Source organism: Dryobates pubescens, chromosome Z (genome assembly GCF_014839835.1).
Source record: "Dryobates pubescens isolate bDryPub1 chromosome Z, bDryPub1.pri, whole genome shotgun sequence".
Lineage (NCBI taxonomy): Eukaryota > Metazoa > Chordata > Aves > Piciformes > Picidae > Dryobates > Dryobates pubescens.
In genome coordinates this window covers 42,410,739-42,438,649 of record NC_071657.1, presented here as the reverse complement: position 1 = coordinate 42,438,649, position 27,911 = coordinate 42,410,739, and the positions used below count along the sequence as shown (strand labels likewise).

The 27,911-nt window shown below is 42.5% G+C and overlaps 1 protein-coding gene across 1 annotated transcript; it reads left to right on the top strand.

The window, feature by feature from the left end:
- PTAR1 (protein prenyltransferase alpha subunit repeat containing 1) lies at positions 1 to 27,143 on the top strand. The gene is made up of 7 exons (XM_054178308.1): positions 1 to 109; positions 7,019 to 7,188; positions 14,854 to 14,920; positions 18,820 to 18,924; positions 21,764 to 21,977; positions 23,187 to 23,488; positions 26,795 to 27,143. The coding sequence occupies exons 1-7, from the start codon at positions 24 to 26 to the stop codon at positions 27,141 to 27,143; spliced, it is 1,293 nt and encodes a 430-aa protein (XP_054034283.1). The 5' UTR covers positions 1 to 23.
- Positions 27,144 to 27,911: the final 768 nt, after the last annotated feature.

The window sequence follows — 27,911 nt, the reverse complement described above, 5'->3', positions numbered from 1 at the left end:
GGAGCTGGCTGCGGAGGGGTAAGATGGCCGAGTCGCCGGAGGAGGTGGCGGTGCTGGTGCAGCGGGTGGTGAAGGACATTCGCAACGCCTTCCAGCGGAACCCCTACATGTGAGTGGCAGCACGCTGCGTGCTTCGGGGCTGGCGGCGACCCCTCTCTCTCTTGCTTTCGATCGGATAGGGTTGTGGGGTCCCCGGCGGTGGTTCCGCGGGCCGCCTGGCAGTGCCCGTCAGGCCGGGTGCCGGGCCCAAGGTCACGCCCTGAGGAGGCGGTCGAGGACCAAGCCTGGTTTCCTAGGCAAGCGCAAACACTCCAGAGCCGCACCTCCCTGTGGAGTGCCAACCTGCTAACGGCAGCGGCAGGCGGCTCCTTTGGTACCTGTGCTTTGTCGGGGTAGGACGCCGATGTTAGGTGTCTTCTGTGCTCTCCTACTGCCTCATCTTCTGGGGAAAACCACGTCCCTGCCCCGGGAGCTGAAGTAGCACCTGGTCGGCCTGCGGCCCGCGTAGTGCAGGCTGCGGCAGCCGCACAGCCGCTGCTTCGTCTGCCCGGCGGCAGAAAAGATCTCGTCGATAGTACTAGTTTATGGAAGTCGGCAAGGACTCTGTAATCCGAAAACGATTAATAACTTTTCAAAGATAGTTTCTTGAGTCAACTCTGCTTGAATTTGACTTATGGTAATGTTAAACTCACAGTGCTCGGGAGATGGGATTGACCTTTCCTGTGCGGGTGGGTCGGGCTTGCTGAGCCTCGCTGAAGGCGGCGGGGCCCATGTGTGTCTGAGGCTGTCCCTTAACGCTGGTGGAAGCACACCTCGGGTTTGACTTTTAGCGAGTGGCATCCTCGTACAATCCGAGCAGTTTTATGAATGCCAGGTTCAAGTCTGTGTCTGTTAATAGAGATGCCCATGCTGTTCACTGTTTGTGGTTTTGATGGAGACAAACAGAATGATAGTGAAAACGTAAGCTACATTATTGCCATCATGTGAGAATCAGGTTTATCTAACAATCTGTCAGGGCAGCTGTTCTGTGTTTTATTTTTGTTTCTGTTACTGATAAGCTCTGAGACCCTGATTTAGGTACTTCCAGTATTTGTGTTTCCTTAGCCATCCTTTGGTGTTTCAAGACAGCCACTGTGTAGGGAAATGCCTTTCTATTGCTGTAAACTCCATATTGATTATGGAAAATGAGGTAGTTGGATATCAGCTTCATAACATAAATATGGTATACTTGTGTTGGTTGGAAGTGCTGCAGTCTCTGAGGTGGTGGCCTATTAATTTGTTCCAGAAAATGGTACGCTGAGCAACTACAGAGGAGAATTTTATAGGCACATAATTTATTCCTTTGCTTAAAAGAGAGAATTAGAATGAATTCTCTCATGTTTCTATAAATGTAGTAAGCAACTTGGGTGGGTGGTCAGGTTTTAAAATGCAGCATATGGATGCCGTCTGAAAAAGAACTGCATTTTCCTATGAAACTTCATTTTTAGGTTGTGAGGCATAGTGTGTTGTAAACAGGCAGTAGTTATGAATGAATAACTACAATCCTTAGCCAGGATTGTTTATTGGTAGCAAGCTTTGAGCCTGTGTTTTTAAAGAATGTGCTGCTGTTGTTATTTTCATTCATACAAAATCTCAGATGAATGTAGGCTACAAGAGTCATGTACTTCAAGACTGATGCACTGTATCACATTTCACATGAGAAAGCATAAGCTACTTCTAGCTTACCCATTAAAAGTAAAAAAAGCCACAGTTCTTGAAGGCACAGAAACTGGCGGTTCCCATGTGCCGAAAGATGAGCCGGCGGGGAAGGCGACCGGCCTGGATGAGCAAGCAGCTCCAGGAGGATTTAAGGGGAAAAAAGAGGCTGTATCACCTTTGGAAGGAGGGGAAGGCTTCTTGAGGTGTGTTCAAGGAAGTGGTTAGATTATGTAGGAATAAAATTAGAGAGGCAAAGGCCCAGTTGGAACTGAAGCTGGCCACCTCTGTGAAAGAAAATAAAAAGCATTTTTACAAATACATTAACACTAAAAAGAAGGGCAAGAAGAACCTCCACTCCTTACTGGACATGGAGGGGAACACGGTGACTGAAGACGAAGAAAAGGCTGAAGTCCTGAACACCTTCTTTGCCTCAATGTTTAACAGCAAGGCAGGAGTCCAGGATGAGTGGCCTCCTGAGCTGGGTGATGGGGTCGGGGAGCAGTGTGATGCCCTGGAAATCCATGAGGAATTAGTTCAGGACCTGCTGAGCCACTTGGACACTCACAAGTCCATGGGACCGGATGGGATCCATCCTAGGGTGCTGAGAGAGCTGGCAGATGAACTGGCCAAGCCGCTCTCCATCATTTTCCTCCAGTCCTGCCTCACTGGAGAGGTCCTAGATGACTGGAAACTGGCCAGTGTGGTCCCCATCCACAAGAAGGGTCGGATGGAGGAACCTGGAAACTCCAGGCCAGTCAGCCTGACCTCAGTGCCAGGGAAAGTGATGGAGCAGATTATCCTGGTGACAATAACTGCGCACCTGAAGGATGGCCAAGGGCTCAGGTCCAGCCAACATGGATTTAGGAAGGGCAGGTCCTGCCTCTCCAACCTGATCTCCTTCTATGATCAGGTGACCCATCTGGTGGACGTGGGGAGGCCTGTGGATGTAGTCTACCTGGACTTCAGCAAGCCCTTTGACACCGTCCCCCACAGTAAACTGCTGGCTAAGCTGTCAGCTCGTGACTTGGACCGCAACACTCTGTGCTGGGTTAGGAACTGGCTGGAGGGCCGAGCCCAGAGAGTGGTGGTGAATGGTGCCACATCCAGCTGGTGGCCAGTCACCAGTGGCGTCCCCCAGGGATCAGTGCTGGGCCCCATCCTCTTTAACATCTTCATTGATGATCTGGATGAGGGGGTTGAGTCAGTCATCAGCAAGTTTGCAGATGACAACAAGTTAGGAGCAGATGTTGGTCAGTTAGAGGGTAGAAAGGCTCTGCAGAGGGACCTCGACCAACTGGACAGATGGGCAGAGTCCAATGGGATGGCATTTAACAAGTCCAAGTGCCAGGTGCTGCACTTTGGCCACGGCAACCCCATGCAGAGCTACAGGCTGGGGTCAGAGTGGCTGGAGAGCTGCCAAACAGAGAGGGACCTGGGGGTGCTGATTGACAGGTGCCTAAACATGAGCCAGCAGTGTGCCCAGGTGGCCAAGAAGGCCAATGGCATCCTGGCCTGTATTAGGAATAGTGTGGCCAGCAGGAGCAGGGAGGTCAACTCTGCATTGGTTAGGCCACACCTTGAGTCCTGTGTCCAGTTCTGGGCCCCTCAGTTTAAGAAGGACATCGAGACACTTGAACGTGTCCAGAGAAGGGCAGCAAGGCCGGGGAGAGGCCTTGAGCACAAGCCCTATGAGGAGAGGCTGAGGGAGCTGGGGTTGTTTAGCCTGGAGAAGAGAAGGCTCAGAGGGGACCTCATTGCCCTCTACAACTACCTGAAAGGTGGTTGCAGCCAGGAAGGGGTTGGTCTCTTCTCCCAGGCAACCAGCACCAGAACAAGGGGACACAGTCTCAAGCTGTGCCAGGGGAGGTTTAGACTGGAAGTGAGGAGAAAGTTCTTCACTGAGCAAGTTGTTCGTCATTGGAGTGGGCTGCCCAGGGAGGTGGTGGAGTTACCGTCCCTGGAGGTGTTCAAGAGGAGATTGGACGTGGCACTTGGTGCCATGGTCTAGTTATGAGGTCTGTGGAGACAGGTTGGACTCGATGATCCTTGGGGTCTCTTCCAACCTTAGTTATACTGTGTTCTGGTAGATGTCTGAACTGCAGTACTTGAAATTGGGACTATGCATAGCTAGTGTGAACTGCAGGTCTTTTGCTGTCATGCCTCTCAGCCTATAGAGCACTAGGTTGTAGCCATGCTGGCCAGATGTTTTCAAGATGTCTGAGAGTCATCTTGTCTTTTCTGCTGGTGGCCAGAACAATTGTAACCAATTGCAGCTCCTGACAGATGTTATTCTCATGAATTAAGCATTTGTTCATGTTGTAGATCCAGATTTGAATTCTTTTAGGTAGCATCTGCCTGGCTCCACTGAAAAAGAGGAATCTGCTATTTGCATGATGTTTCTACTGACATGTCATATTTTTGTCTCTGACTTGTGTTTCTTCAACCATTTGTTGTCCCTTGTCTTCTTTCACTTGCTCCCTTTGCATGTGTCTGAATGGGTGTTTTGCTCTGGCAGGTTCATAGTTTTGCAGCTGTTATGGTGGGTATTGTGCCTGGTCCACAGTGAAAAATTATGTGAAAATACAATTTTAGACCTAATAAAACGTTGGATTGTTGGGAATTTTTTGCTTTAAATTACACTTGTGCAAGGCTGCACCTTTCCATCACAAGCTTACTTCTAACTAAATGTAGAACACAATTATTTTTGTTGCATCTCTCTAACAGCTCCATTTTCTTCAACTGGCTGACTGTGCCAATGTGCTACTTTTCAATTTTGTAATGCTGTGGCATTTACTGGAAAAAGTTTTCACTTTGTCCTATGTGCATAAATCCTGATAAATTCGTATATGCCCGCTATTCCCTTGGACCTGAATAATTCACTGACGCTGAGCAGATCAACTTTGCTCTGTGGTAACCTAGTATTTGGTGCAAAATCTGAGGGTACTGTTTGATGTTTGACAAGACTCTTTTACAAAACTGAGTCAAGGTTTTTACTGGAGTGATTGAAAATTTCTCTGTGGGGCATTCAGAAAGAGAGATACTTCCTTAGGTCTTTACTGTAGCTGAGTATGAAATTTATCTTGCCAGTGTTCTTTTTGTTAGATTGTTTAACACCTTTGCGCAGCATCAATACTTCCAAACACACCATTAGAAAGTAAAATCATTTGCTTGCAATAATTAGTGAGGGTGTCATCAGTGCTGAACTTGGTTATTGCTGCAGAAGTTTCTATTCAAGTGCACATTAATGTGAACAAAGGGAAACTCCTAGATAGTGCAACAGTCATATTTAGAGCTTCTTCTTAGAGCAAGTATTGGCTAGAAGTGCCTGGTAATATGTTAGCATTTCTCTTTCATTTATGAAAGATCACAGTATCACAGTACATTAGAAGTTGGAAGGATCCTCAAGAGGATCACTTAGGGTAGTCGGCACAGGAATGCATCCAGAAGTGTTTTGAAAGTCTCCAGAGAAGGAGACTCCCTAACCCCCCAGGACAGCCTGTTCCAGTGCTCTGTCACCCTCACTGTAAAGAAGTTTCTTCTCATGTTGAGGTGAAATCTTCTATGTTCAAGTTTGAACCTGTTGGTTTTTGTCTTATTACTGTGCACCACCAAAAAGAGCTTGGCCCCATCCACTTGACACCTACCCCTCAGGTATTTATACATGTTGATGAGATCCCCTCTCAGTCTTCTCAAGACTGAACAGCCCCAGGGATCTCTCTCACTCTTCATAGGGCAGATGCTCAAGTCCCCTAATCATCCTTGTGGCTCTCCAATGGATTATCTCTAGCAGTTCTCTGTCTGTCTTGAGCTGGGTAGCCCAAAACTGGATGCAGTATTCTAGGAGTGGTCTCATCAGGGCAGAGTAGAGGGGTAGAAGAACTTCCCTTGAGCTGTTGGACACACTTTTCTTGATGGACCCCAGGATACCATTGATTCTCTTAAGATTTTGGTTGTATCATTAAGGTCACTACTAATTGTTACATTCAAGTTAATTTATTCTGAAATTCTAAAAGAGAGTCATATACGTGATGCACTCTTCACAGTAAGGGGCGGGGGGGAAATGTTTCAATTCTTGAATTTAGTCCCACTTTTCTCTACCTTTCATATACTGTAAGTTGATTAGCAATGTAGTTATTTCACAAGACTTAATTTGAATGTAAAAATACACACCTTTCAAATATTCATATTTTAGATTGTCTCCCAGCTTTTTATAATTGCAGCTTCTTAGATCCAGTCTTTATTGTCAGTAGAATTGTAGTTGCACTGATGTACCTCATTCACATCTCCCAGCCATTAGTTATTACTGTGGGGACAGGTTGGTTTATTTTAAACATGGTAGTCAAGAAAAAAAAAAGGAGATACCATGGGATACCTAAAGCTCAAGACCTATCACAGTAGCATCACAAGAAATATCTTCTTCCCTAGCAGTGCAGTACTATTGTGATTTTGTGAAAGAGGAATCTTTTTGTATCATCATGTGTTTAAATATGTTGTCTAGGGTTTGTTTTAGGGAGGGCCACTGGGCATCTGATCAGGCTTGATGTGGCCTCAGCCAGTGTGATCTAATTGGAGGTGTCCCTGCTCACTGTAGCCTGGTTGGACAAGATGACCTTTGAGGGTCCCTTCCAACCTGATGCAATCTGTGAACAATCTGTGTACTTGTGTTTATCAACTTCACAGCTTAACTCAGCTTAATTATCTAAAAATACAAGAAAGGGACCTTCCTCACTTATGATATTTGGGGAAATCTAATAAAACTTTTCCAATTATCTTAAAGTGAGAAGAGCTAAAATCACCAAAAGGAGTCTTCCTAGAGAACATTTAAGGGATTTTAAAATTCGTTCTAATGCATCTAATGATGGCTGTTAATTCCAGGGTCTTCAGCAAGTCTTGAAATATTTCTAGTTTTTGATCACTGCAGCATTGGGGAACAAAACCAATTTTCTTAGTGGCTCTTAACTCAAAACTACAATACGGTGTCACAGTAAAACATACAGAGGTAAAATACATTTAATCCTTTTGCTCATCGTAAGTCCTTATTTGTGTCTTAAAACATGTCTGAATCATTTATTTGCCAAGTTAATATGCTGCATGAGTTTTGCAGAGTATGGCTTCCTGAAAATGTGTTTTATCGTATCTGCAATCTGGCAAGAATCAGGAGGGTGAATTGAGAACAGCGACTATAGATTTAGATAAAAACAGGGAGAAAGATGGACTGACTGGATGAGAAGCATTGCCATTCTGCTATGTTGAGAAAAATAAGTGGAAATAAGTTTAATTGTATTTCTTTTTTTGTTTCTTTGTTTTGTTTTGTTTCAAGAGATGAAATTGGATTAATACCCTGCCCTGAAGCCAGATATAACCGGAGCCCTATTGTCCTGGTAGAAAACAAGCTTGGTGTGGAGAGCTGGTGTGTCAAGTTTCTTCTGCCATATGTCCACAATAAACTTCTCCTCTACAAACAAAGAAAGCAATGGCTGAACAAAGATGGTAAGTTACCCAGATGGAGAGTAGTATTTTATGTGGTGGTTAGTGCACATTTTTTGTTTATCATCTAGGTTGGAAAAGACCCTTAAGATTAAGTTCAGATGTAAATCTAACACTGAAGTCCACCACTAATCCATGTCCCTAAGTGCCACATCAACATATCTTTTAAAATACCTGCAGGTATTCCCTTCCTTGGGCAGCCTGTTGCAGCTTGACCACTTTCACTGAAGAAGTTTTTCCTAATACCCAATTTAAATCTTCCCTGGAGCAGCTTGAGGCTGTTTCCTCTTGTCCTGTCGTGTGTTATCTGGGAGAAGAGACTGACCCCCAGCTCACTACAACCTACTTTCAGGTAGTGTAGAGTGTGATAAGGTCTCTTCTTAGCCTTCTTTTCCCCAGGCTAAACAACCCTGGTTCCCTCATAAGACTTGTGCTCTGGACCACTCAGAAGCTTCATTGCTGCCCTTTGGACCCGCTTTCAGCGCCTCTGTGTCTTTCTTTTGAGGAGCCCCTTCTGAGGGGCCCAAACCAAGCAGAGTAATCAAGGTGGGGCCTCATCAGTGCCAAGTGTAGGGGGACAATCACTTCTCTGATCTGATTTGTCATACTGTATCTGATGCAGGCCAGGATGCTCTTTGCCTTCTTGGCCACCTGGGTACATCAGTGGCTCATATTCAGCCAGCTGTTGAACAGAACCTCCAGGTCCTTACCTATTGGACAGCTTTCCGGCCATGCTGCCCCAAGTCTGTCACATTGCATGGGGTTGTTGCAATGTAAGTGCAGGACCTGCCGCTTGGCCTTGGCCATCATACTATTAGCCTTGGCCCGTTGATCCAGCCTGTCCAGATCACTCTGTAGAGCCTCCTTGGTGTCACCTGCAAACTTACTGAGGGTGAGCCTTATATTATTGTTCAGATAATACACCTCTGTTTGATACCACACTGGTCTTTCTTAAAGGCAGTTTAACCTGTTCTGAAAGAAAGGAGTGTTACTAGAGGGTGAGAGTAGGCTTTGGATTGTGTACCTTGGCAACCAACACAAGCTGTAGGGTTGCTGAGTTGAAATTTTCAATCCCAGACACCTAAGGGGACTTGCATCCAAAGAGAATCCATCTTCCATCCATAGAATCCTTGGCCAGCTGCACCTGGTTTTCTATACATTTTAATTTATCCTTTTTCCTTATACCTCAGTAACCTTCCTTTTACTTAAATACCTTTTATTTTCTAGCATAACTTCAATTTCTGTCTCTGGTTTACGGGTTGGACCTAGTAACACCTGGATCTTTTAGACAGCTGCTACCAAGTTGCTGGTTCTATTAGAAACCTGTGTTTGTGATCTAATTGCAAATTTGGAATGTATAATGCAAATTATTATTAAATTCAATAAAAGTAGCTTATAAGAAATTGTGTTGACTCTGACATGTAGGTACAAACAAACTGTATTATTTAAAGAGATGAACCTGCTGGCACAGCCAGCTTAACAAGACCAGTGGTTCTCATTGCAGTGGTTTTTTTACAGGTCTTAGCCAGGAGTTTGTGAGGTGAATTTGTAGCCAGGTGGGGTTCATCTCTTCTCCCAGGCAACTACCAACAGAACAAAAGGACACAGTCTCAAGTTGTGCCCGGGGGATGTTTAGGCTGGATGTTGGAAGAAGTTCTTCACAGAAAGAGTGATTGGCCATTGGAATGTGCTGCCCAGGGAGGTGGAGGAGTCACCATCACTGGAGGTGTTTAGGAAGAGACTGGATGAATAGAATAGAATAGAATAGACCAGGTTGGAAGAGACCTTCAAGATCATCCTGTCCAACACCACCTAATCAACTAAACCAAGCAACCAAGCACCCTATCAAGTCTCCTCCTAAACACCTCCAGTGATGGTGACTCCACCACCTCCCCAGGCAGCCCATTCCAATGGGCAATCACTCTCTCTCTGTAGAATTTCCTCCTAACATCCAGTCTGAACCTCCCCTGGTGCAGCTTGAGACTATGTCCTCTTGTTATGTTGGTGGTTGCCTGGGAGAAGAGACCTGTCTACAACCTCCCTTCAGGTAGTTGTAGAGAGCAAATAAGGTCTCCTCTGAGCCTCTTCTTCTCCAGGCTAATCAACCCCAGCTCCCTCAGCCTCTCCTTATAGGGCTTGTGCTCCAAACCTTAGATGGTGTTGGGTGGTAGGTTGGACTTGGTGATCTTGAAGGTCTTTTCCAACCTGGTTAATTCTATTCTATCTTCTGCACGGAGACTTTTCATTTCTGTTTCAAGTGTTACAGAAAAGTCTTCCCCTAGAAACTGCCACAGACAAAAAAAAATGTTTCAAGTCAAAATACAAACCACTGAGATTAGTTTTGCACTTGAAGGCTGGAGACCACTGGTAGCTGTTAAAGGATATCTGGTACTTTTTTTGTGGTGATACCATGGTGTATGCTATGGTGTGCAGTAGTATGATAGCAAAGTGTCCCAACTCCTTGAAGAGTCTCTGCTTCCAGATGAAACCTTGCAGAGTCCTTTCACTCAAAATGCAGATCATAAAACTATGGTGGTAAATCCTGGAATGGCATAAAGTTTGGATTACAGCCTTTTTATCAAGCCTTGCTTGTTTTTTTCTTTTTTGAAAATAAAATTCTATTCCCTTTTGTTTCTTCAATTACCAAAGTAAGTTTAAAATGTGTGAAAAAATGTGATTTTCTATGTTTTCATGTCTTTTGAGGTTTTGTGTCACTATTGCAAAACATGATCCGGGACCTCCATGTTGATAACCTGTTTGTAACACAAGGTACAGCTTACAGAGTTTAGTATGTTTCACCAAAATTGAGTTTCACATCTGATGGGGAAATTTAGAGGAAAATGAAGTGCAGTGCAGTGGTGGAGGGAATGAAGGTGAAAGTCTTTTCCAGGTGGACTTACAGAGTTGTCTTCAGTGTGACATAGGTGAGCATACTCTATCAAGAGACGCTACATTTTCTGTATGTATGAAATATGCTCATATGTTTTCCTCCAACTTCCTTTTTGTGGACAAAAGCATGTGCTTGGGATTTCACAGTGTAATTGTTTTCTTCTGAATGTAGTGAAGGGATTAATGTTTGACTGCAGCAAAACTAAGTTGTGTGTTTTGATGATGCTTATAGTAAATGGTGATTGTAAATGTAGTCTCTTATTACCTCTCTTGCATTGTTTGGATTACTGTAAGTTATATTTAATAGAACAAGGGGGAAAACCAGTGCTGGTTCCAGTGTCTGCTTTCAGACATAGTGTAATATTTTTCTGATGGGATCCTGAAGGATCCTTTCTGATCAGCCATTGATAAATTATTGTGACAGACATTTCATTTAGCTATGGTATCTTTTGGATACTCGGAGTCCAGAATCATGACTACTACTTTTTATTGCTATTCCATATGCTTTTATCTTTCTCCAATACTGCCCCCCCAATTTATGTGTGCACATTATTTGTATTACCACATTATGGTTTTCTGAAATTGCTATTATATTCTATTTTTTTTTTTTTTTTCCATAGAATGGTTTGGTCTGGAAGGGACCTTAAAGATCATCCTGTGTCCCATGGGCAGGGCCACTTCCTATTAGATCAGGTTGCTCAAATCTCTGACCATCCTGGTCTTGAACACTTGCAGGGAGGGGGCATCCACAACTTTTCTGGACAACTGATCTTAGTGCCTCATCACTGTCATAGTAAAGAATTTCTTTCTTGCATCTAATTTAAGTCTTCTCTCTTTCCATTTGAATCTGGAATCCCATATCCTACCACTGTACTTGCCAATGAAGAGTTCTCTATCATTTCTGTAGGCCCCCTTTAGATGCTAGAAAGCCACTATAAGATCTTCCTGGAGCCTTCTCTCCAGGCTGAACATTCCCAACTTTCTCAGCTGTTTCTCAGAATGGAGGTGTTCCAGACCTGTGATCATAGTTATTGCCTCCTCTGGACCTGCTCAAGTTGGTCCATGTCTGTATTGTACTGAGGGCCAGAGAGCTACACACAATACTTGAGATGGGGTCTCTTGAGATCAAAAGAAGAGAATCACCTCCATTGATGTGCTGATCACAATTCTTTTGATTCAGACCAGGATACTGTTGGCTTTCTGGGCTGCAAGTGCTTGTTGTGGGCTCTTGTCCAGTGCCCCCAACTCCTTCTCTTCAGGGCTGCTCTCAATCCACTTATCACCCAGCTCACGTTTGTGCTTGGGGTTGCTTGGACCCATGTGCAGGATCTTGTACTTGGCCTTCATGAGGTTGGTGCAGACTCACTACTTGTGTAACAATGGCAGCTCACAATTTTAACTATAGATCCTTATGAAACGAACACTTCATAAAATGTTGCTAATGAAGTTTTTAAATGTAAAATTGAAACACTAGTGAGCAAAACACTCCGTGTTTAGTTTGAAATACAGATGTGTAGTACTGAATATTTCAACTGGGCAATTCCTCTTTCTAAAATTAAATAGGTCTTTAAGTGCTTTCCTGGTTCATGGATTGGGTAAATCAAAGAAAAGGATTTGTACATTTAGGCAGCAAATTGTGAAGAAGCTTTGCACGTATGAGAAATATTCATTCCTTGGTCACAAAAAGCCTTTCTTTAAAGGGAGGGGAAAAGAACACCTGAACTAAAAGTTGTGAAAATGGGAAGTTAAATTATTTCCTTGAGGTAATTTAAAAAATATCGCTGTAACAGTTCAGTACAAAGTTGCTCAAGTACATGAAAGAATTTGTTGGACATAAATGATCGAGCAGTTATACAGTAATACACAAAGGTGCTCCACTTCTGTGGGAGTCTTGGTTCAAAAATAGATGAAGCCACATTCTTCTGCATATTTAATTAATATACTTGCATATTATTTATTATGTTACTGTTGCATTTAATCAGGGATTGCTTAAAATTTCTTTTTACAGTGTTAGATCTAGGTCCATGAGATACCCTCTTTTTCATTTAAGGTTTTACCCTTAAGAAGTTAAGAATGCCTCTCTTTTTGATGGAAATCACCTAGAGTACGATGCTCTGTTCAGTATGTTAAGTTCAGAGTGATTAGGAGAGAGTGTAGCCAAACCTCCTTGTGGCTAAAAGCCTAGATAGTTTTGAAACAATTATCAATTGCGAAATAATTTATTACTTACAGAACAAATTAACTAATCTAATGTTATGCCTCCCAAGACTGGAGGTTAAAGGACCTAAGGCAGTACTGTCCTTATCTTGAGCCTAAGTAGAGATGCCTCGTGAATCCCCACTGTTACTGTGGTGGGGCTCAAAAGTGCTTGAGTGGTGCAGTGGAGTGCAAAGGGAATGGGCAGGAGTCACATTCTCAAGGGGTACTGTGGCCATTTGACGCTGTGCCTTTAAGAAAGGGGCACACTGGCTAAATGTTTGTAAAATATTTTGGTATTCTAAACAAATTTCATTGGCCAAGTATAGGGGGGAGGTGAGATTGGACCCAGGGGAGCTGGGAACTTTCTCTCAGTCTTCCTTCCTTTGCTGTCCCTTTCGGCTGGATCTGCTTCTGGGCTTCTTGCCAAGAGATAAGAACTAACTCACTCCTTGTAACAGGCCTGTCCGCTTCTTCCCCTGTCCTGCTAACCATCCTCGTCTCTTCTTCTACCTCTGTGGGGGAGAAGGGAGGTAGGGGGTGAAGGGGGGCACAGGGGGAGGCCCCCTCTGTGGGGGGTCTGGTTTCTGGTTGAGTTCATTTGCTGTATATTCCTGTATATATTGTAAAATACCTGTATTTGTTGTGTTACATATAATCTGTTTCCTTGTAAAATATAATCTCATTTCTCCGACTGGGTTTAGCCGTGGTCTCTTTCTCAGTGGGGGAGGGAAAGCAGAGCCTTTCCTTTCAAACCACCACACTCCTTTTTTTTGGCACCCATATCTCAGTCTTGGTTTTTTTGACATTGTTTCAAAGTAAGTGTAATATGTGTAATATGCTCTGTGTAGTTGCAAATAAATATTCTGTTTGTTCTTTAAGTGATTTAGTCTTAAAACTTCAGTCTGAAGCAAGGCTGTCCCTCAATGTGAAGTCTTCTCTGTGCAATTAGCAGAGTTATTTTGGGGTCCTAATTCATAGTTGTGGTGTTTGATTTCCCTAGCTACAGGGTTTTTTGTAGTGCATGTATTTTTTTTATAAGTGTGGTATAGGCAACCTTCTGCAGCTCAGACTTAGGCCAAAGTAGTAGGGTGTGTTTTCAGTGGTACTGTCTGTTAAGGAATTTATTGAATAATTAATTAAGATACGGCAAATGGGTGTTAATAAAAATACTAACAACATTCATTAATATGAAAAAATTGCCAAAGACATATTAAATAGGTTCAATATATGGTTAGGATATATATTTACAGTGGGAATGTATAGTATTTAGGCAATTTAACAATTTTTACCAATTTAAGCAAACCAGTAGGAATAACAGAAAGAGAGAATCCCCAGGAGTGAAATGGCTCTCGACCGCAGAGCGGGGAGACTAGACAAGAACCGTTAAGCCAAAGAGGCAATGAATTAATTACTCATATCTGATTCCACCCAAGTGGGGAGTGCTGCTGCTGTGTATAGCTGGTGAGGCTTTTTGGGGCACTCTCATCCACCAGTCTCAGGGCTGGTCTGGCTCCAGCAGGACGGTGGGCCGTTTACAGCACTTGTTGTGATGGGCTCTTGCTTTGGCCTGGGTAAACTGAGGCATAGCAAAATTCTAGTTGCAAGGAGAAGCAAGGCTGGGCTCCATGGCTTGTGTCTTCTCTAGCTTGCAGTGAGTAGGCTCGTGGCTTTTATCCCAGGCTCTGGACTAAGCAACTCGAGGGGAGGCAACTCCAGGCAACTTTAAGCATGTCAGATCCAAGCAGGCAGTGCAGGTTCAAGCAAGGCAAGGCAAAGGTGCCTAGAAATCAGTCTGTATATAAATCTTGCCCAAGATGCAATTGGGCCAATAGGGCAACTGAAGCCAGCACAATTGCCCAATGAAAAGGGATTCTGCCAGGCTGTGGCCATAAGAGGCAGAAACATAGGCCTGGTCTGGGAGAAGCAGTGGCCAGTACACGTGCTCTTAACCCGAGAAGTAGACTTATTTACCCAGACATGTTGGGGCCTCTCTTTTGTCCCTTTTCCCATGTTACCCCAACTCCTGCAAAGGCAGGGGAAAGAGGGGGACCATGTCTAGACACATGAGTGCTGGGCCTGTTACCATATCTGTGTAAGATATGTCAAATGTGTCTGCAGTTTTAAATCACTAAGCACTCAAGAATGATAAGGAAAGGCTCTTTCTCACTGAGGTCATGGTATATAGTTGATTATAGCAGTACAGGTAGAGATCAGAAATTTTCAAGAATGATAAGGAAAGGCTCTTTCTCACTGAGGTCATGGTATATAGTTGATTATAGCAGTACAGGTAGAGATCAGAAATTTTGACCTGGAAACTTCTTAGATGCAAGTTGTTAGGAAGATAGAAGTCCATTATTTTAAGTAATGAAAAGGGAAGATATGCCAAATTTTGGTCCCTATTGAATTAACCTGGCATTTCTTCTGCAATAAAGTGGCACAGTGTTTTGGAAAGGTAGGCATCTGTGGTACAACTTGTCCATACAGCAGACTTTGATGAAGGATAGGGAGTAAGGGACTACAGAGGGAACACCACTGTGTGTGAACACTACTAATCTTTGTGTCTCTTGCTAATTGTTTTAGAGCTGATAGATATCACATGTACACTGCTGCTGCTGAACCCAGACTTCACCACTGCTTGGAACGTGAGGTATGTAGCGCTCGGCAAATCGCATCAGAAAGACCTGAGTTGTAAGTACAAGTCAGCTGTAAGCTGTCAGTAGTACTTAGTGACACTGTAAGAACTTTTCAGCTAAGGAGTACTGAAGAATTGTTACAAATCTCTCTGTCCTGTATGCCTTGCAGATAGTTTCAGACTCTTTTTAAAAATTATTATTAATGTTTTACTATATCTGTAGTGTATGTTAAAGGATACACTGTTGCATGTAAAAGCATGTACTTGGCTCACATATTTGGGGGTTACAAATCCTACTGAACTGCTACCCCTCTTTTCTTCTATCAGCTAAAGAAGGCCGTTTGCAACCTTAAGATGGGCATATCCTTTTCTCTGAATCATGTAATGCCCAACTGATGTATGCTGTCTTTTCACTGTTCTCATGTTGTCTCTCTTTGAATATTATACTTGAGTCCTTTTGAGACAGTAGTTCAATTTGCTGCCATGACCTGTGCACCTCATCAAAGCTGAATAGACCTCAATGCAAGAAAAGGGGAGCAAGGCAGCTATCCTTTGTTCCAGACATATTCTTCTCCACCCTACTCCTTTGTTGTACCTGCTGGGAGTAGTCTATCTTCACCACTGGTCATGTTGCAGCACCTGTCCAAGAGTCATTACAGAGGAGGAAGAGCCAGAGTAGAGCACAGAATGAGTAGTTCTTTGCAGCCTTACAGTCTGGTAATTTTTGTGTGAATCTCAGAGATGGGGGAATACTGTGTTCCTGCTTCCTAGGTAAGAGTGGAGACAGTCTTAAAGGACCGTCTTTAGATGGCTTTTAGAGAGGTTGGAGATCTGACAGAAAACTGTGTTAGTGTCTGGGAGGGCTTTCATGAAAAATAGAATTTTTGTAGATAAAATACTTTATTGCAGTAGAAAAAAATTAGTTCCAGAGAGATGGTGGCTGTGGAATGTGTCTAGAGAAAGGCAACAAAGCTGGTGAGGGGTTTGGAGCACAAGCCCTATGAGGAGAGGCTGAGGGAGCTGGGGTTGCTTAGCCTGGAGAAGAGGAGGCTCAGAGGAGACCTTGCTGTCTACAACTACCTGAAGGGAGCTTGTAGCCAGGTGGGGGTTAGTCTCTTCTCCCAGACAACCAGTGACAGAACAAGAGGACACAGTCTCAAGCTGCACGAGGGGAAGTGTAGGCTCGAGGTGAGGAGAAAGATCTTCACAGAGAGAGTAGTTGGCCATTGGAGTGGGCTGCCCGGGAAGGTGGTGGAGTCACCATCACTGGAGGTGTTCAAGAAAGGGTTGGATGTGGCAGTTGGAGCCCTGGTTTAGTTGTCATGAGGTGTTAGGTATTAGGTAATAGGTTGGATCTGATGATCTCTGAAGTCTTTTCCAACCTGGTTGATTCTATGATTCCCTTTGTACCAAAGAGGAAAGAAAAGGAAGGAATGTTAGTTAGAGAAGCAGTGTTATCTTTTCTCAAGGCCAGCCAGAAGTGGTTATTCTCTTCCTGAGTGAAGCAGAACAGCTAAGACCACAGGAGAAAAAAGGAATGAGAATGGAAGTGAAATATGAAAGGTGTTATGGAACAACTGCTTCTATACCCCATACTTTGCCCAATGAATTTATTTAGCATAATCTTTTGTTTTCCTTTTTACACCCAGTAGTGAATAATTTATATTTTTCTACTTTTCTGCTCAAAATCTGCAGCTAAATTTTAAAGACATAGCCTAAAACTGCCACAATGTGTTACCTGCTTGGAAGAGACAGATAACCTGTCTTGACTTTAAAGCTGTTCTAAACAAGTTTAACATGCTGATATAGTTTTGACCAAATTGGCAAGCTGGAAATATGATAAAATGTGAATATGATTTATTAGACATCAACAATTACTGTTCCGAGCCAATTTAATCCAGGTTTGTCTGCCTGGTTGATGATAGGTTGATTACACACAACAGGTTGTTAATAAAACAATGGAAAAACACTCTAGGAAAATCAGAAACTTGGAATATAGAGGAACAAACTGGAAACTCTTATAAACGTGAAAACATATGATAATGCCACCTCAGGTGGCGAGATCGACCACAACGCAGTTAAGCAACAGGTAAACAGGCTACAAACCTTAGAAATAACCAGGTGAATTAGTGTAAGTTACTCCTGAACCACTGAGCTGTTAATCACCAAAACCTTTGCTGAATGAAGCGATGCTCTGAGTTGCAATTGGTAATCCAAAAGGCAAGAATAATCCAAATGGTAGAATCTGAAATTAGAGGAAGTGAGAGAGAGGGAGAGCACTCTACTGAGGTGGAGATCTGTGACTCAAACACAATGCTGCTAGAACAAAAGAAGCTAATTGCTGTGAAGACAGGAGCATGAAGTGGGTGCTTGTAGCTGACTTGAATCCCATTAGTGAACAGGGGAGGAAAAAATGTGGGTGCTCAAATCATCCCTTATAAATCTTCTGTATGAAAACTGAATGGCCCAATGGCAGATTACCTATTCAAATTAGTTCAAAATGTTGTATGGCAGGCAAACTGCACAGGCCTTCTCAAATAGCCTCTGATATGTGCAGATGCTTCTCTGAAATGTGGGGCACAGTGTTCAGCTTCCACCCCCCCAGGCTGCCTCAATGGCGCCTCTCTATTGGCTACTTGACCTCAAACCTGCACTCTGCAATGGGGAGGGAGGAGAAAGGACAGTGGCCAAGCAGTTTAGCTGGTTTGTTAATGGCTCTTCCAGGACACGTGCCTGCATAGGCTTGTATTTTATGGGTTTTTTATGTTATTTTAATGCTCTAATATAGAAAGAAAAGTTTCTTCACCAAGAGTTTTGTGTTTGGGAGGTGGATGTCCTGGTAATATAAATGCCTGGAACATCAAAGAAACATAAAATCCCATGCCACTCACCTCCCCAAAGAACACCCTCCAAACTCATGCCAAAGTTGTTTCTAGTTCTTGCACTCAGAGTTTTAAACTATGGCTTCTGGTATTTCTGGGAAATGCACATTTTCTGTCTACAAATGATGACTTTGGGACTTACTGTATCATGACTTCAAAGCTGCTACATACTAGATTGGAGAATAGGTCATGGAGTCTAATGTCCTGTGAGTAACCAGTGCTGAAGTGATGTCTACAAACATGTCCAGGACAGTCAGTAAAATTATAAGAGTGTGGGTCAAAGAATTCTGCACAAAGAAGGCAAGAAAGGTGATTACAGATGTTCACTTTGTTCCATCTGTGTTGAAAGCAGTCTGGGAAGAGTTGTATTGGATGAACATTAGGTTCTGCAGGGGCAGAACCTGAAATAGTTTTAAACCTAAGTAAATGTAGTGATTTTAGTCCTTCTTACTAAGTTTGAAAAGTGTTCTACACACAGAGCATTTCTCACATCTTTCTAAATTTACGAATCCTTGATTTTGTCTTGAGCCTTATTTATAAACTAAAAGTAGGTGGGTTTGTGTGTGTGAGGTTGTGTGGAAAAGTAATTGTTATTTTCAGATGTGCAGGTTGATCCAAGGGCTTAATTTTAATAGGTATGTGTGTTTCTATTGATATATACAAAACCTGCTTGTGTCATTAAGGTGCTTTTAGAGTGTGCCTATAAAAGCCTAAGCTCCTTGGCTTTCTGATGGAGACCCATACTCAAATACTTCTGACTGAGTGATTTTGGGTAGGTTTTGGAACTAATTAGTTGTGTATTCAGATTAAGTTCTTTGAGCTGGGTTTATTTTATTTGGCCTGGTTGAATAGTATTGAAGCATATAGCAGAGTGGAATGGGTTAATCCACCAGAGGCTTTTCAAGTTCTTGTAGCTTGATAGTGAAGCTTTATTATGACACAAAGGTAATGCTACACCATTTGTTACTGGAATTTGTGTTTTGGTTTTGAGTTACTTTTTTTATTCATACAAATTTATTTTATCTTTTGTAGGAAAGAACTAATACTGTCTGGCACTTTAAATCCACTTAAAGACTTGCATCTTGGAAAACTGGCATTAACCAAGTTTCCAAAGAGTCCAGAAACATGGATTCATAGGTTTGTTTCTCTTGTCTTCTGTTACCTCCCTGAAATTAAATGTTTTTACTGTTTGCTTTTTATTTTTTTTCCCTGTTCTATGGGACAGCCATAGGTGAAGGATGACACCTATACATACAACAGACTCGTTGAGCCAGACAATGCAAAATACTGTGCTTTGGCTCTTGAGGGTATTTGCCTATGTTTTACACTTACAATTAAAGTCATATGTACCTTTTTTTTCCTTTTTTTTTTTTTTAATGTTTTTAATGAACTTTGGAGGTGGGATAAATTTTCTTAAAGGTTTATCATGTCTTGGAGCACCTCACGTTATCAGCCAGAGAAATCTGACTCCATCAGTAGTAAGTATTTGAGCATTGTAGATTTCTACATTTTTCCCTCCTCCAACTTACTACTATATTGCTTGTCTGCAGGTATTTGGGAAAGGCAAGAATCTGTAAAAGCTGACCTTCATAACCAGAGTTGTTTTGTTTTATTTTCCCATTCCAATACTGGTCTTTTTGAGTTAGTGAATTTATTTTTATTGTTCCTAACTTAAGCAATGTCATTAAGTCACCACTACTAAATGCTAAAATAACAGAGTGTGTTCCTTTGAAAATTGCTCAAACATCCAAAGCTGACTATCTCAGTAACTACTGATTGTACATAAGATGCCTGTAGCACAGCGAACTGAAGTGTTGATCCATTGCTCAACTTCTTTGTTAAAAAAACCCCACTTGATATAAGTGTGATTTATTTTTTTTTTCCCATGGTATATTTTTCACAGGGTAACTTATTCTTTTGTAGACAGCCTTAAAAAGCTTTTAATAGAATGCATTTGAAAGCAATTTGCAATGTTTGCATTTCACATGTCCATCATTAGGACAACCATGAAGCTGATAACCCATTTGAGGAGTCATATTCTAACAAAAACAAACTGTCAGTTGTACTGGTAACACAAATTTTTGGAAGAGGAAGTTGTTAAACTCTTAAGTGCATGAGCTTAACATTCTCAAAATTAACTCAATGTCATGCATTGAATATTCTCAAAATTTCTTAACTTATAAACATCTACTTAATTTTTGTCAATGTATTTCTAAGTAGTATTGATATAGCAACAACAATGATGAATTTCTGGAATGTTGGCTTTCAGTTTTGTTGTTCTTGAGCTGTTAGTCATCATCATCTCCATGCTACTGACTCACGCTGCTTGATTGCTTTGAAGCAAAAGGTGTATTTAGAAATAATGGGGAAATAGCTTCTCCTGCAGTTGGTAGGAATAAGTAAGCTAACACCGGAGAGGTATGAAGTTTTCCGCATGTAACTAATGCTGAAGTTGATATATGATAAACAATATATTTTTATTAAATTAGGCAAAATGGATGATTCATTATTTATTGATGTATTAGAAATAATTAAAAATAACTTTTAAATCTATTTGTGACTTCATGCAATCTTACATTATGACTAATTTAGTAGTGTTATAATTTGTCATTATTACTTGTGTTTGCCTAAACTAGGAAAATACGTTTGAGCATAACTATACAAACATTTGACCTGAACTGGGATGTGGTGACTGTGATTGATATGTGTTAGAAACAAATTTCTACATCAGCATAGTGATTAATCTTCTGTTTTCTCCACACCCATGATAACAAGTTTCAGGCACAAGTGCAAAAAATTAGAATGGGACAATTATAAAATACATTAAGTCTTTTTTTTTTTTAGAAGCAAAAATTAAGTCTTCAAAATTGCTAGATTGTGTGAAATAAGATTGCACAACAGTCCAAAGAGCTTGATTTTCTTAGCTGTACATTTTTTAATAACTAAAAGACAAAGACACTATAATTAAAAGAATACCAATGAACAAGTATATTATAAACATTTTCAAATGAGAGAAAAAGCAGATGGATTATAAACTGCTTTTTTTAGCAGTCATATTTTTAGTTTTTATATGTCTATACAATTGTATATATAGATTGAAAAGTAGTTATTTTAAAAAGAAATTTAATGTATTATTGTTGTATTTATTGATTTCTTTTAACCAGGAATGATACCTTTCTGAAAATAGCAATAAATTGGTTTTGGAACCAATGCGAGCCAGTACAAAACAGAAAAACCTCTGTGTTGCAGTCCAGAGAATGTTCAGATTTCTACAGCATTCTGCCTGAACTCATTGCAATTCTGTTGGTGCATGCTCTTGTGTGCAAGTTGACAGATCTGTGATCCCTTTTTGTAGGGCCCCTTTGTAAAGTTAAAAAGCTGTGTAGGAATCTTCACTTATCTCATCACTCCAAATCAAGTATGTATAATTCAACAGCATAGACATTTGTTTTGGTTATACTCAGAACCCTTGAAACCATAACCCTTTCACGCTTTTTTCTGCTGCTGATGTACAGAGACTAATTTGACTTACTGTGTACAGTACTGTCAAATGTGAAAAATAGTCACAAATGAGTTAATTTTTTGTTTAAATTATTACCTGTCTCATTTTGGATACTTTATTTTAGTGCCATACAGTTATCTGAAAGACACTGCAGACAGTTCTTGCCTTTTTTCCGCAATTATTTTGTTGTTTCCTTCTGTTTCTTTTAGTATGCTATAAGTAGCCATTATCACTTAGAGTGCATGGACAAACAAATACAGCTAGAGTTAAAAGTATTTTGGACTGTGATCATAAAGTCATAGCTTTCAATATGGGAAGAGTTCAGATGGCTGTGTTTACTGCTTATTGTCTGATTAGTATAGTATAGATCATTAAAATACCAACAGGGTTTTATTTCTTTATATAAAGATAAAATAATATTTTTGTCTCTTAAAATTGTTCTCTCACTGTTAACACTGTACCTTGTTTAACCAGACGATGGGTGCTGCAACAACTAATTCAGGAAAACTCCCTGCCTAGTCTTCTGATTAAAGGAAACTTGGGAGCAGTACCTGTGGAGAGAATTCACCAACTAGTACAGGAAGAAATGAATGTCTGCTCTGAAGCTGCTGGGAGATATCCAAGCAACTACAATGCCTGGTCCCATCGCATCTGGGTTATACAGCATTTGGGAAAGCTGTCTGTCAAGGTATTAACACAGTAGCAAATAAAAGCTTGTATTTCCGTGTCTGAAAAAAATAGATAAAAATACTGGTGTGCCAAGCAGGTCCTATGGCTTGGACTGAGAGTATCATGTGAAGTGAGCACAGGGCGCTAAGAATGTTTTAAAAGACAGGCAAAATACTGCAATGAATACGTTGTCCATTTTTCTTGTTAATGTAGGCAGGCTCTGCTCAGCAGAAAGAACAGCTGTTTCTTGTGCGTGTACAAAGTCCTGGATCTGGATGAGGGAATTGAGTCAGTCATCAGCAAATTTGCAGATGACACCAAGCTGGGAGCAGATGTTGGTCAGTTAGAAGGCAGAAGGGCTCTGCAGAGGGAAGAGGTTCCTTAATTCTAACAAAGTAAAAGAAGCTTTGCCCAGTAGCCAAACACTTCCATGTTCATAAAAATAAATTTTTGAAGATTTAAAACTATTTGGAATTAAAAGAAAATTCGTAGGTGCCAGCACCAATGTAGGCATTTACCACAGTAATTGTGAACTCCCTTCCTGGCAGTTCAACAATTACCAAATCTAGCAACTTTGTTCTGGGCAAATAGTTTTGCATGCCACAGGCTCTAGGAATTGGAACACAGCATTTAGTGGTTGACTTTTTTTTTTTTTAAGGAACTCACCCACTCTGACATTGGTAATGCACTGGGCAAAACTTAAAATGCTCCTAAATACAGCCATGTAGCCTACCCTCTACATCCTCAAAATAGTCTTTATTTTAAGCCACTTCTCATCCTAAGTGGTTTGAAGTTTTTTTCCCCTTAAACATAGAGTCATTGAGGCTGGATAAGACCTTTAAGATCATTGAATACAACTGTAACCCAACTACTGTGACCACTAAACTATATCCTGAAGTGCCATATCTACATGCATTTTGAACACCTCCAGGGGTGGCAAATCCACCACCTTCCTGGGCAGCCTGTTCCAACACCTTAAGTCTGTGGGAAGGCTTCTGAGACTCCTACCTTTTTAGAGTTTGGAAGAAGTATAATTTCTTTTGTGCAAGGGTGCAAGGATACGTGTCAGCACACAGTGGAAAAAGCTTGGTGATTTTGTTTTTCTCTGTGTGTTCAACCATTCCCATAGTGGCTGAAATCCCCAGGAGAGGTGATCTTAATACAGAAATGGTGGTGGTCAGTTCCTACTTTATGCCATTTGATAACTGTCACTGCTTTTTTGTTTCAGATTCTCCTTGATGAACTTTCATCCACTAAATATTGGGTATCCATGCATGTCTCAGACCATAGTGGATTTCATTATCGCCAGTTCCTACTCAAGTGCTTGATAGGCAGAACTGTGACTGACAATAATACACTGGTTCAAAATCAAATGCTAAATGAGCAAAAGAATGAGGGGAGTGCAGGGGCAGAAGCTGCCTGCACAGAAGAGCAGAGTGTGGATGTCCACCATCATTTAGAAAAAGAGTTGGAGCTGTGCACTGAACTGATTGATACTTACCCGGGACATGAAACCTTGTGGTGTCATAGGTAAGAGGACTTGGTACAAAGAATGTCTTTCTGATTTGTGGATTGTTTTTTGCCTGCTGTTTCAAGATAAGTTGTTCTGATTTTAAAGGGTTTCCATCACAGAGACGTGGTGGAATAGCTCACATGACTGGAGTGCTGCAATTGATGGCTACAGGCTCTTCAGGAGAGATAGACAAGGAAGAAGGGGTGGAGGGGTGGCCCTGTACATCAGGGAGGCACTAGATGCCATTGAACTAGAGATTAGGGACGATCAGGTTGAATGCTTGTGGGCAAGAATTAGAGGGAAGACCGGTAGGGCAGACATCCTGGTTGGAGTATGTTACAGACCACCCAACCAGGAGGATGATGTCGACAAAGCATTCTATAGACAGCTTAAGGCTGTCTCAAGATCTCCTGACCTTGTCCTTATGGGCGACTTCAACCTGCCTGACATCTGCTGGGATCTCAACACAGCAGAGAGGAGACAGTCTAGGAGGTTCTTAGACTGCATGGAGGACAGCTTCTTATCCCAGGTGCTGTGTGAGCCTACAAGGGGCAAGGCTATGCTTGACCTCCTCTTCACCAGAAGGGAAGGGCTGGTGGGTGATGTGGTGGTCGGAGGCTGTTTAGGGGCCAGCGACCACGAGATAATTGAATTTTCGGTATTTGGTCAAACTAAGAGGGGCAGCAAGAAGACCTCCACTCTGGACTTCCGGAGGGCGGACTTCAGGTTGCTCAAGGAAATAATTCAGAGGGTTCCTTGGGAGAAAGCCCTTAAAAATAAAGGGGTCCAGGAGGGCTGGACCTACTTCAAGAAAGAACTGATGAAGGCTCAGGAACAGGCTGTGCCAATGTGCTGGAAGAGAAGCTGCCGGGGCAGACGGCCAGCCTGGTTGGGTAATGAACTTTTAACAGAACTAAGAGAAAAAAAGAGGGTGTATCATCTTTGGAAGAAAGGGGAGGCAACCCATGGGATGTTTAAAGAGGTTGCTAGGGCATGTAGAAGGAAAATTAGAGAGGCAAAAGCACATTTGGAACTCAAACTGGCCTCTGATGTGAAGGACAACAAAAAGTCCTTCTATAAATATATTAATAGCAAGAGGAAGGGCAGGGACAACCTCCACTCCTTGGTTGACATGGAGGGAAATGTTGTATCACAGGATGAGGAAAAGGCAGAGGTACTTAACACCTTCTTTACCTCAATTTTTACTAGCGGGAAAGAACGTCTACCAGACAGCTGGCCTGCAGAGCTGGCAGAAGGAGCTAGGGAGTTGCATAGTTTCCCTGTGTTCCAAGAGCAAGTGATAGGAGCTCTCCTCAGCAGCTTAGACCCCCACAAGTCCATGGGACCAGATGGGATCCATCCTAGGGTGCTGAGAGAGCTGGCAGATGAGCTGGCCAAGCCACTCTCCATGATTTTTCATCAGTCCTGGCTCACTGGAGAGATCCCAGATGACTGGAAGCTGGCCAACGTGGTACCCATCCACAAGAAGGGCCGGTTGGATGAGCCAGGGAATTATAGGCCTGTCAGCCTGACCTCAGTGCCAGGAAAGATTATGGAGCAGGTCATCCTGAGTGCAATCACACAACACTTAGAGGATGGCCAAGGGATCAGGCCCAGCCAGCATGGGTTTAGGAAGGGCAGGTCCTGCCTGACCAACCTGATCTCCTTCTATGATCAGGTGACCCGCCTGGTGGATGTGGGGAGGCCTGTGGATGTAGTCTACCTGGACCTCAGCAAGGCCTTTGACACCGTTCCCCATAGCAAACTCCTGGCCAAGATGTTAGCCCATGGCTTGGATGGGAGCACACTGCGATGGGTTAGGAACTGGCTGGAGGGCTGAGCCCAGAGAGTGGTAGTGAATGGTGCCACATCCAGCTGGCAGCCAGTCACTAGTGGTGTACCCCAGGGATCAGTACTGGGCCCCAAGCTCTTTAACATCTTTATTGATGATCTGGACGAGGACATTGAGTCCATCATCAGAATTTGCTGACGACACCAAGCTGGGGGCAGGAGTTGATCTACTGGAGGGTAGAGAGGCTCTGCAGAGGGACCTCGACAGGCTGGGCAGATGGGCAGAGTCCAACGGCATGAGATTTAACACATCCAAGTGCCGGGTTCTGCACATTGGCCACAACAACCCCATGCAGAGTTACAAGCTGGGGTCAGAGTGGCTGGAGAGCAGTCAGGCTGAGAGGGACCTAGGGGTGCTGGTAGGCTGAACATGAGCCTGCACACGCCCAGGCAGCTAAGAGGGGCAATGGCATCCTGGCCTGCATCAGGAACAGTGTGGCCAGCAGGAGCAGGGAGGTCATTCTGCCCCTGTACACTGCACTGGTTAGGCCGCACCTCGAGTACTGTGTCCAGTTCTGGGCCCCTCAGTTTAGGAAGGATGTTGACTTGCTGGAACAAGTCCAGAGAAGAGCAACAAAGTTGGTGAGGGGTTTGGAACACAAGCCCTATGAGGAGAGGCTGAGGGAGCTGGGGTTGCTTAGCCTGGAGAAGAGGAGACTCAGGGGTGACCTTATTACTCTCTACAACTACCTGAAGGGAGGTTGTAGACAGACGGATGTTGGTCTCTTCTCCCAGGCAGCCAGTACAAGAACAAGAGGACACAGTCTAAGGCTGCACCACGGGAGGTTCAGGCTAGATGTTAGGAAAAAGTTCTATACAGACAGAGTGATTGCATATTGGAATGGGCTGCCTGGGGAGGTGGTGGAGTCGCCATCACTGGAGGTTTTCAGGAGGAGACTTGATGGGGTGCTTGGTGCCGTGGGTTAGTTGTTTGGGTGGTGTTTGATTGGTTGATGGGTTGGACGCGGTGATCTTGAAGGTCTCTTCCAACCTGGTTTATTCTATGTATTCTCTTAATAAAAGATATCTAAGCTATGTCTGCAGCCTTTGGAAAACCTTCAAGAGCATCATCAGGGTTGCTGAATGAAAAATTGATTGAGCTTAAATATGTTGTTGACGTAAACTCCACTTGTCCCTATAGTTTTTGCAAGAGGCACAAGATACTGTTACCATCCTCCTCCCACTTAAATGTTTAAAGGGCAAAAGATGAATGAAAGATAGGTGGAAGATAGGTCATCTGCAGAAAGCTTTTGCTTTGCCAGCTGGGTGTATGTTCCTAACTAGGTAACAGTAGATTTCCCTAAGTGACATGGAGCCTGTTATTGTAGGGTGTGAACAGTGACAGGAGATTGTGTGTCTCTTTATGGGGTTGGGATGGAAAATTAACTGAAGCAGTTCAGCAGCAACAGCAGATTCTTTTCCGTGCATGACTTTGTTTTCCCCCTCTTTTCTTCCTTCCTTTTCCTCTGAAGAAGGCATGTATTCTACCTTCAGCACCGCTTAAGCAACAAACTTCCTCTGCTGAGCACGATGGTACCATCTGTGGATAGCAGTGATGAAACTCTGAGTAATTCCCACCACAGTCCTGTGACAAGCCACACGGCACAAGCTATGGATGTTGATGGTTTGAATGAATCCAGCGCCAAACAAGGTTATACCCAAGAAACGAAACGCCTCAAGCGTGCTCCTATGCAGGACTCTCTTGGTCTAGAAATGGAATACCAGTTCATTGATAATGTGTTATCAACTTGTAGGGATGTGGACCAAGCCAGGTTTGCTGCTGCTTATAGGAAATGGTTAGTTACTTTTTTAGATCAGTGAAGAAGAAAGAGTTTAAAGCCTTTTTAAGGTTGTTCTTTTAGTGCAATATTCTCTTTTCAGACACAGATGCATGTCTTGGTTGCAAGTGTTAGCTAACCATGTGTCTCTTGGTCTTTAATGGTCAGTCCTAAAGTTCATATTCACTTTGTGAAAGAACTGACATACCTTTTTATTAAGCAAATGCAGTTCTTTCTTTAATTTTTTAAAGAAATCTCTGTCAGCTTCCTACCACACCTCTTTCTTACTTTTTAACTTCTGCAATAAGATGGGCTCTAAGTCATTTGGCTTTAAAAAAAAATCTGAAATGCTTTTGAAACAGAGTCTACAGAATAGAATAGAAAGATATATCAGTATCAGCTAAAACTATTTCCAGTTTGTTCCTCTTTACTATAGTGGAATTTTGCTAATGTACTTCATTGAATTCCGATTATATTCAGTGAGCGCTATGACTTTTGTATTAGTAACACCAGACTGCAGTGTTTCTTTCTCAAAGCTCCAGTAGCAGTATTGGAGCCATGCCTCTTACTATGTTAACTAACTGGGGTTTTCTTCTTACTAGTTTTCATAGAAGTTTGTTATAAGAGTTGATGAAGTAGAAACTCTGAAAAAGGAGATGCAGGAAAATGTGACCGAAAATAGTTAAAACACATGCTCACACTCATGCCTACAGTTAAATCTATATGTGGAAATACTTTTCTTAGAACAGACTGGTTTATCTTAATTTCTTACCTGTTTTTCTTTTTTTTTTTTCTCAGTGGTCCAGAACTA

Bases quoted from the DNA above. Each gene is read 5' to 3' on its own strand.
- PTAR1 (XM_054178308.1), top strand. From the start codon at position 24: ATGGCCGAGTCGCCGGAGGAGGTGGCGGTGCTGGTGCAGCGGGTGGTG. The intron at 14,921-18,819 runs GTATGTAGCGCT...TATCTTTTGTAG, and splicing joins ACCACTGCTTGGAACGTGAG to GAAAGAACTAATACTGTCTG. The intron at 21,978-23,186 runs GTATTAACACAG...TTTTTGTTTCAG, and splicing joins TGGGAAAGCTGTCTGTCAAG to ATTCTCCTTGATGAACTTTC.